Raw genomic sequence first — 10,677 nt, 5'->3', positions numbered from 1 at the left:
AGATGCACTTTTATTTGAATTCCCCTCTTGGTATCTCAGAAATTAGTTATAGAAACTATTTGTGGCTCAATATTTGAAATTACAGTATGTTAATGACAACACTATCAAAAATATTATAACCATGTGTTACAAGCTAAACAATCGGTGATATGGTGAAAATTGGTTGATTTTAATGTTACACTATTTGGTAGAAATTAAACTGTTGGCAACGTAGTGAAGATGAGCTAATTTTAAGTCTTTATACTAATTTATTGGTGCTTGTCCAGTAGGCTATGTGATCTACCAAAAGTTTGCGATCTAATCTATGACAGTGATCTGCTATTTATGGCATGTGATCTACACAAGTAGATCGTGCGGACTGCGGAGCAAATACCATGAGTTTTCTAAAAATATGTACCGCTTAATAGTACATAGGAGCAGTGATGTTTTTTGTTCTTTGCAAGCGAAGCGAGCCACGAAAGAGCAAAAAATCCACATATATTGGAATGAAAACAACTCGGTAGATCACATATTGGAAGAGCATCAATTTATTTCAGCGTACCTTCATAGCACAGAGGATATGAAGACTGTTTAGTTTTGGTCTTGATTCAGAGCGGTTTGATTCCTGGCCAGCCATGGTAGATTAATTTGAATTTTTTAAACACTGTTATTCCCTAGGTAGAGCGAATTCAATATAAAAGAGTATTTGAGACAATATGTAAAAATATGAAGTTAAAGTTCTTTACAAAACTTTGAATAGTCACGCATTACAAATTTAGATCTGTTTTTGTGGAGAAGGGTCAATTTTTATTACTATAAAATACTTTTCATTCAATAGAAATGTGCAACAGTCAAAATCAACTTGTGCTTCTCTTGATAGTCCACTAGATAAAATTAATTTTGTATATATTTGAAGACCTTTGTTCAAATTTTGGCCTGGGTAGTTGCACTTACTGTATGTAAACACCCCTTCGTGTATATTTCCATTAGCTAAAGTTAAAAGGTGTCTGGTTTCAGATCCAATTTAAACTGAATAGATTGTTCGTCAGAATGTTGGCAAGCAAGCCCAACCCCTACTTACCACCACAGCAATAACCTCCCAATAAAAATCTTACACATGCAGGCCGAGGCGGGACTCCACCTGCTGTCCATGTGAATACAAAGATAACATGGGTGCCAGTTTAGTATGTGGCCTACCTTTCGAATATGGCCTACAAAATTCGATCTGTTTTAGTACTGTATGTGGCCTAACCTAACCTTACCTTACCTTACCTTACCTAACAAGCCAGGTAGGCCACATACTAAACCAGAATAAAAAAGGTAGGCCACATACTAAACTGGCACCGATAACATGTTACCACAGTACTAGCCAGGACTTGAAAGATAATCCTATTAGTTTATCCAAGAACCACAGAAGAATTCATAAGTTGGGAATTGTTAAATTCTATTTTGATTACTGAACTTATAAAAAGACAACTATTAATTGTTTGTCTTTAAGACAAGTTTTTATGAAAGGATGTGACCTAAAAGTGCTGGTGGAAGGATTGCAGTGGGTCTAACACTTTCAGTACTATACCTGTACATTCATGTAGTAGATATAGATTTGTAAGTCTTGCATTATATATTGTAATTTTATTATTTTCAAATGTGCTTTTATATGGAAGTATGCATAATTATCATGGTCAAATATTTGACAGGTATGACATTCTGTCTCCACACGCAGTTGAAGGAGATCAATGTTTGCCTCATCATCACATTTTCTTCCTCAAGACACACAAGTGTGCATCTTCCACCGTCCAGGTCAGTTTTTGTTCTTGTGTCTTTAAAATTGATATGTATTTTCTTGTGTATATGTATAATGAATACCATAGTTCTGTGTGATATTTATTTTCTAGCTTGTAGCCCTTTTTACCCTTAAAAAATATGAAAGTCTTTGTTTTGGTTACAACATTAAATATAAGTGGTCACTCCAAGCCAATGTTATGGTTGCTGTATTTTGGAAGGAGATAAGAGACCTTCAAAAAATTTGAAAGGTCTTGGCAAACAGGTATTCTACAGGGGCTTCTTGGGTGACTATTGGGGTTGTAGGGTATCATGATGAAGTTCTAGCCTGCAATCTTAAGATAAGGACTATTAATTAATGAGGCAACCAAACTGGAAAGGATGGCATTGTAGGCAAGACCTCAGAGCTAGGCATCTGAGTAAACATAGTTATAGCATAATTTAAGTCTCAGAACATTACAGAGAAGTCCAACCTGCAAAGGGTATTAATTAACAGACTCTGTCTTGTGTGTCATATATAATTAACAAGTCTGAGTGACAGGGACTGCTAGCAAAAAACTTTGTTTGTAACAAGCAGTATGTAGGGAGAGAAATTTGGTCTTACATCAACATGCGAGCTGTAGATTTGATTCATAGGAATAGAACAATAGATCCTATCAGGCGTTTTTAAGCAGGGTGACCAGATGTTGAAAATTGAAATGAAGGACACTTAAATTGGAGAGGTACGTGAAGTTGTGCACGCACTGACAAAGTTTGAAGTCCTTCTCAGCTAGATCCAGATTGTTCAGGACCTATTTCATTGACTTTTGTTTTAAAGTACGTTCGTTATAGCTTTTGTTACAAACAGATGTTCATTACTTGTGTCAAAGCATTACAATATTGCAATCAAGCATGTTTCGCAGCTTTAAATAATAAACTAAAGTGGCTTGCCGTAATATATTGAATAAATTGCAGACAATGAAATACATATGATGAAAAACTAACAATCTTTTTAAAATAATTACTTAAAATTTCACTAATACTTTGTATTTTTTTTTTTTAATTATGAAAATACAGGACAAAAGGCGTACTGGGGAGGGTAGATACGGGAAAAATGTCATACGAGACATTCCCATCTGGTTATCCTATTTACATGGATGCCAAAATTTTCATTGAAGTGGGTAAACAAATAAGTATTTAGGAAAAGAATCCAATCGTGAGATTTTTTGGCCATAAGTTGAGATTAACCATTGTTGACGGGCAGCTTTAAGAGCAAGAGCTGTACTGGTGGTGTGAGAGCCGTTAGGCGACAACTGAGGGGCGACGTGAATGCAACCAATTTTATTTCAACGGATCATGAGTTTATATAAAAGCCGTTCAGAGCAAGAACGTCACAAAAATTCACCTTGGCATTGGTGTGCCGTAGAAGCTTTTGTCTTTTGTTTTGGGTGTTTCCACACAAGTGGTCCATGCCTGTAAAGCAGAGTTTTAAACATAAAACTTACCCGCTGGTTATATAAGAATGACTATACAGTAGTCCCTGAATGCTCCGGCAGAAATTCAAAACTCATGGCAATCGCAGATATGGCAGGTGTACACTAGCGCCCTGGCGGTAGACAGGGCGAACTATTCCAACCAATTCAGACCTTCTCTGCCGCTCTCGCGAGCAACAAGTATTGGAATTCACTTGTGATTAACCTGGATTTTAGCAGTATTTTGGTGATGTACTCCTATTTTCGGGTTCTGGCATTTGTTTGATCTGTGATCACGTGTTTATAACTTAAAAGGTAGGATTAGAAATTTTTCAACCTATTTTAAAGCTAACGAAAGCATAATGGCGATATGTAAACATCTCGCCCATTGATGACGTCACAGCCTTATGACGTAAGCTAAAAGTCTGACTTGCCTTTTACAAAGAATGATAAGTGAATACTTTCTTACGAAGTATTAAGTCATGATTTAAAGGATTTTGTTATTTTAAGAAAATTTTTGTCCTTTTAATAGGTTTTCTTTGGATAATCTTTGATCTGTTCTCAAAGATTAACTAGCGTTCAGTTTATTTATTCTACGCAGTTTTCAGTCTATCGTTACAATATTACAATTTCTCTTTGTATCAAATTTTATGAATAGTACATTCTTCTTACAAACTCTTGTTTTAAATTGTACTAGATGAAAGGAACATGTTATTTTGCAATTAATTGGTCCTTTTAGTATTTTTCTTAAAGTTATGGTTCAGTTAATGTTTATACGATGTAGTATTCTTGACAATCGATATAGACTCACGATTCTGTGTATCATTGTTTACTTGTCGTATAATAATTATAGACGTTCCAATTGTTACGGGTGATAATTCGCCTTTTATTGGAACCCCTTATTATAAGGGTTGGTTTGAATATATAGATATATTCTTTTCCTATTTCTATTAGGGTAATATGTTAATATTTTATATTTAATATTTTGTTACATTTATATGGGATTCAGTGACTTTTGCATTCCCATTCAAACCCTTGACAGAATAGTAAGTCTCTCTCTACGGGGATAATTTTGTTGGAGAGCGTGTTTAAACAATTATGAAAATATCCTTTTTACCAAAGAGTAAAATGAAAATTTTTAGTGCTAGATTAGTGCAGTGAATTTTATTCAATTCAGTGGAGGGTGCTTCTGTTCGGACCTGTCGTTATCCTAGCCTTAGACCTCTTTCAAGCTCCCGGACCCAGGGGAGAAGTTGAGCGGCGAAAGGTATCGAGAGGTGTAGCCTGGCGTTTACCGTCTTGTAAGACCCGAACAGAAGTCCCCTCAAGCGTTTTCTGTCGATTCCCAGAACGCTCGCCCTCGCTATAGGTAAAGCGAGGTAAAAGTGTTTTCTAACATTAACCGATGACGCGCATCAGGTGCGAAGCTGAAAACTAAATTAGAAACATTCTTCGTGTGTTACGATTCATGCAGCGCAGACGTGGTGCCGCCGCTTCCGCCAGAAGGGTGTTCGTCTCCTGAAAGTGGGGAGCGCTATGGAAATGACGAAGAAGGCGGGTTCGTGTTTGAAAGTGCTGCACGTGTGTCGCCTAAGATTGATCCTAATTGGTCTTTGCTGTTAGACATGAAACAGCAATCTGCCGTTGGCAGTGCGGTTGGGTGTCACGATTCCGGTTTTTGATGTGTTGTCGCACAGGCGACCTGCTAATTCCGGTGATGACTTATTGTCGCACAGGCGGCCTACCAGCCGCAATGTTCAACGGCGGTAGAAGGTGGATGCATCGCTTTGAGTACCTGCTTCTCAACGTCAACCGACCGCTCATAGTGCCGAGTATCAGTCTATCCAGGCGCGCCGGCGATCGCCAGGCAGCAGAGCATGCCACCAAGCGGCATGACAGACAGCAGCGTCAGTCAGACGCGGTAGCGGGGCAGAGCGGCAGCGGCAGCATCAGCGTCAGTCAGACGCGGTAGCGGAGCGTCAGCGTCAGCGTCGGCGTCAGTCAGACACTACGCTACCCATGACAATAGAATTTGATGTCTACATGACCATGATCGTCTAGTGTTGGAACATTGTTGCGCCCGGCGCTATATTAAGAAATAAATCTTAACTAGAAAGATATGTTCTTGGACCAAGGCCTGCTGGGCTAATTCTTGGTTGGGAGTGCTAGAATTAAAACCTCTAAAGCATTAAGGTCAGAATTCCCAATAGGGAAAGATGGCTCAGTGAGGAAATAAAATAAATAAATTAATATTAAATCGTTCTCAGAAGAGTATTAGTGCAAAGAGACGGTGCTAATAGGTCAGTGCAATAACGCGTCCGCAATGCAGCATAACGAACCTAACTGTAGAGATTGGTGCAGCAGCGCCTGCAGCCGCAACAGCAGGAAGTGCATTAAGGCCTTTATGTGAATAGAGCCTAAGAGTATATCTCCCACAATGGGCAGATTTTTATGATTTAATGTAATATAGTTAAAAACGCAAATTTTCAGTGGCTCGTAAACATAACTCGGTGCACTGGAGGATGTGTTCGTTCGTGTCCGTCCCACTCCTAGCCCGACACCTCTTCCTTACTTCCCAATCCCTGGGAGAAGGAATGTCGGAAAGCTAAGGTATATCGCGGACCTTGTGCGCTAAACGTATGTTCCACCGAGCGATCCTGTCGATACTTTCCAGGACGTTCGCTCTCGGCTTTGGAATGACGAAGTAAAGATGTTTTCTTCGCCTTCGATTGACGAACTATGATGTCACAACCATGTGACGTAATCTCTTAAGCAGAGCAAAATTTGAATGTCTTGAAGCGATCAGTTCATCATCGCTATGGCATCACAGATCTTGTGACATATTTCTGCGTAAGAGGACGCAGTTTCCTGACGAGGATGGCGTTTTACGTTTTTTCTTTCAGTTAGACTAGAAAGGAAATTGTCATGAACACACGCGAACAAGACTTATCCTCGCAGCAGGCATGTCGCGATGCTTAGGCTGGAAGCAATCGAGCGAGTTTTCTTCCACAAGAGAGGAGGAAGTCAGACAATTCGCATACAAACCTAACTCTTCCTCTGGAATCTTACGCACTTTCCAGGAAGAAAGCGTTCGTCCTCGTTGAAGGACGCAAACCTAGACTTGCTTGACACCAACCAATACGTTCAAGACTTTTCATGAGTCGTATGTCACCTAGTAACCTATCCTGCAGTAACTGATGTTCGCCGAAGGTTTTCTTTTCGGAAGAAGGCGACGTGTCAGCACCAAAAATCATGTAAGACACGTAGTTCATCGGGGGAAAAGGTGCACAGTTTACTTCTGTTCACGCTTCTTCTCCTCCCCCAGATTGGGGGAATGTCTAGTACTTTCCTCTGGGGGCCATCCGTCTACTGTTGACCATATCTCACAGCATTAGGTACGTTCAGGTCGCGCACAAGGCGCGCTGGAAATGTCATAAGGACTTTCCCATGTCGGTCACGGGACTACGGTTGATGATCTCTCGTAGCGATCGCTCACACTTGAGTTAGTACACACGGTGCCCCGCAAGTGTATGTTATGTCTGAGCTAAAGAGGTCAATTTCATTTCTTTTCGACGCTTACGATTCTCGGGCGGAAAAATTTCCCCTAAAAGAATCTAAGGACACCTATAGACCAAGAAAACGGTCTTCCGATAGTATCAGGCAGCGTAGTTCTCAGATACTCAGCAACGCTCCCTCGCAGCGATCAGCTCGCGTTACGGCAAGCGTTAGGGCGGACGCATGTGGCTGTCTGGTCTCTCCCTCATGGCAGACACAGACACCAGTCTGGTCTCTCCCTCATGGCAGACACAGACACCAGTCTGGTCTCTACCTCACGGCAGACGCAGACGCCAGTCTGGTCTCTCCCTCACGTAGTTGCAGACGCAGACGCCAGTCTGGTCGTATGCTGGACTCTTTAACAGTCAAAGTTGATCCTTTCAACAAGTTGTCTCACCTTCGCGTTCTGCGGGACACGCGACTACCGCTCGTGCGGACGCATGCTACACACGGACAGCTTTCGGCAAACTGATCAATATGAAATCCCACTGCAACCTAGACGCATGTGTCACCCTGGACATATGCTGGATAAGGTCAGTCAGGTATTTTCCCCGCGTCATGATGGACAAACAGTTGCTTCTTTGCGCCACTTGACCGGATGCGATACTATTGCCTCCTCGCGGCATGCTGTAGATTTGCAACAGGCGGGACGCAGACAGCGCGCTGTAACCTCACGGCAAGGTGAACGCATACAGCACGCCGACACCTTACGGCAATGCAAACGCATGCGGCAATCTGGTCGCATGCTAGACGCATACAGTCAAGTCTTTTTCTCACAGCAGTATAGACAGATTGTAGTCTCTCCTTCGCGACTCTCTGGCCACGCAGCTAACGCTCCCTCGTGTCAAGCTTTTGGCTTAAAGTATGTTGAACACTCGCTGGTTACATGCGATCGGGTCTTAACCTCACAGTATGAGGTTCACGTTGTTGATGCTACTTTTCAACAAGCCTAGCTTCGATATCGGTTCCTTGCAACCGATCTGGACGCGTTTCGGGAGGCGGTATAGATCTTGACTCTCCCTCACGGCATGTTGAGCATATGCAACATACTGGAACTCTACTGGACTCATGCTGGGCCCATGCTGGATGCATGCCATCGGACCGTTTCCCCGCGTCAGGATCGCGAACGTCTTATTTTAAACCATCAAGCTTTAGATCTGGCTGCCTTCAGTCTTTTGGAAAACCCCTAAGATCAAGAGGGTTGTTGGAAGGAGGCAGCTAAGGCTATCGCTTGTACAAAGGACTTTTACCTCAAGGTTTTGCAGCCCAAATAGGATTGATTGATTGATTTAAGGTTTTCAGGCATCCTGACGCCCAAATAGGAGGTTTTAGGGAGTGGTGTAGAGCTAAATCAGTCTCTTCGTTTAGTAACTCTAAAACACAAGTGGCGGATTTCTTCTTAGACCGTAGAAGAAAGCACATTTTTTCCTCCTCGACCATCAAGGGGTACAGGAGTATGCTGGCAGCTGTCTTCAGACGCAGGAAATTGGATCTATCAAATAAAGACCTTCTAGATCTCAGATCGTTTGAGATGACTAAGAAGCGTCGGCAAGATTCGCCAGCCTGGAATTTAGAGGTTGTTTTAAAATTACACGGTAGTGACAGATTCGAGCCTTTACGCTGCTTCTTTTTTAAGATCTGGCTTTGAAGACTTTTTCTTAGAAAGTCTGGCAACAACTGAGTGTCAGTGAAGTTCACTATTTTAGCAAGAACATGGGCTTCAGAAACGGATAAGCCATATGCTCCTTGCAACTTGGATTCTTGGTCATAAACAAACGTCCTTCTCATCCATGGCCTAAATCTTTCGAGATCACTGTTCTCTCGGATATAGTTTGTGAAGAGTTGAGGAGTGTGTTTTGTCCGGTTAAAGCGATGAAGTTTTATCAAAACAGGACTAAAAGAGTTAAGAGACTATTCAGAGGCTCTTTGGTGCGCAGTCAAGAACCCTGCGCTACCTATGTCTAAAACGCCTTATCGTTTCTTATAGACTTTAATTGCCAAGGTTCACTCACACTGTGGTGAGGCAGAGACCTTAAGCTGTCGAAAGAGTAAAGACTCGTGAAGTTAGAGCTGTGGCAACTTCTGTAACTTTTAAACAAAACTGTTCTCTGCAAAGCATCGTGCATACAGCCTTTTGAAGGAGTAATCCTGTATTCGCTTTGGATTTCTTATACCGTATCCAGTCTCTTTGTGAGGACTGCTACACTTTGGGATCATTCGTAGCAACGAGTGCAGTAGTAGGTGAAACATCCACCACTACATTTCCCTAAATCCCTAGTACACCTGTTCTCCTCTTGGAACTTTTATATATGTTTTTATGATTGTACGTTAAGATTGGTCGACAATCTTCCGCAATCTTTGATTTAGTCAGGTGGTCATTTTGTTCCTTGAGAGCGCCCGGAAAAAAGGTATTAATTGAGGTCCTGTCAAGTTATAGGTTATTGCATCGTTTGACAGCTCCTAGAGATCTTCAGCCCCCTGGGTGGACTGCTGGATCTTCTAAGGATAGCAGACAGAATGAGAACCATTGAAGTCAGCTTCCTTATCAGGTACGAACGTCTTAAGTGGTTATATTTAACTCTTAAGTGGTTATATTTAACTCTTAAGTGAATTTCCAATTATGTTGCTGTCTCTGACCCGCCACCAAGGGTGTCAATCAGCCATTCTTATATAACCAGCGGGTAAGTTTTATATTTAAAAATGATATTTTCATAATAAAATAAATTTTTGAACATACCCACTGGTTATATAAGTTATAATTCCACCCTCCTCCCCTCTACAGTCCAAGGGGCATGGAAGGTCTGAATTGGTTGGAATAGTTCTGCCTGTCTACCGCCAGGGCACTAGTGTACACCTGGCATATCTGTGATTGCCACAAATTTTGAATTTCTGTCGGAGCGTCCAGGGACTATAGCCATTCTTATATAACCAGCGGGTAAGTATGTTCAAAAATTTATTTTATTATGAAAATATCATGTTTTCTGCTTTGCCTTGTGAACTAATTGAGAAAAAGGGGCTAAGGGCAGATACATTACCACTGTTTATTGCCAGATCCATGCCTTTTGGTTTTTGTGCTTTTGTCGTCCTTGCTATTCATTCTTGCATCCCCTCATGGTCTGGTAATGATATTTGCCTATCAGGCTGTGACCAGTTATGTGGCCTCTGCTAGAGTCTTCTTGTTAACCTTGTGCTATAGGTAGAAACATTGTTTACCTTCCCCAGATTGTGCTATTTAGGTTCTTTGCAATCCTAAGGGATGTCATCTGGATTTGTTAGTAACAATTGTTTAGATTGTTCTGTGGAGTTATTTCTGGGCAATTACTGTATAATCCTCCTTCTATTTGTGTGTTGGGCCGAGGTCATTATTGTGATTTAGATAATAGTTGTGAGGAATGTGAAGGCGTTGCTGCTAATCTTTTGAAGAAGGATGTTCTGAATGTAGCTGACCAAATTAAAGTTCAGGGGAAAGTCTAGATTGTCTATCTTGAGTTATTTAAGGAAGTCTAATAATAATAATAATGTGTCCAAGACAGTGGAATGTTTATTTTGATTGGTGCAATTCAAACCATGTATCATTGACTAGAACTAGTTTGGATAATATTGGAAGTTTTACATTTCCTTTTCCATGAAAAGATGTTGTCGGCTATTTATAGATCCATGCTGTATACTATAACCAAACATCTAGGATTAGATTTATGCACTTCAGGTGCTACTGAAAGTTTGAATATTAGGAAGATCTTTATGTGAAGGATTTCACAGCAAAGGCAATTTTCTTGTTGGCATTAGTCTTGTGACCTAATCCAGTTTGTAAACTACAAGCTCTCTCATATTATGTAGTTTCTGGAGAAAATAGTATGATTTTGGCTACATACATAGCAAGGAATAATTTTAAAACTAAGGGCTTGCCTGA

At 41.0% G+C, this 10,677-nt stretch overlaps 1 protein-coding gene across 3 annotated transcripts in view; it reads left to right on the top strand.

Annotated features, from left to right (window-relative positions):
- The window catches only part of LOC137634433 (galactosylceramide sulfotransferase-like), a 208,745-nt gene that overhangs the window by 173,480 nt on the left and 24,588 nt on the right, over window positions 1–10,677 (top strand). For all 3 annotated transcript variants that reach the window (XM_068366830.1, XM_068366829.1, XM_068366831.1), the window contains one exon: window positions 1,677–1,779. In XM_068366830.1, coding sequence (XP_068222931.1) covers window positions 1,677–1,779 — 103 coding nt within the window. The remainder of the gene's footprint in view (window positions 1–1,676; window positions 1,780–10,677) is intronic.

This window comes from Palaemon carinicauda, chromosome 44 (genome assembly GCF_036898095.1).
Source record: "Palaemon carinicauda isolate YSFRI2023 chromosome 44, ASM3689809v2, whole genome shotgun sequence".
NCBI classification, from domain to species: Eukaryota; Metazoa; Arthropoda; class Malacostraca; order Decapoda; family Palaemonidae; genus Palaemon; species Palaemon carinicauda.
The sequence above is the reverse complement of the archived record's forward strand: the minus strand, read 5'-3'. Positions and strand labels throughout refer to the sequence as shown.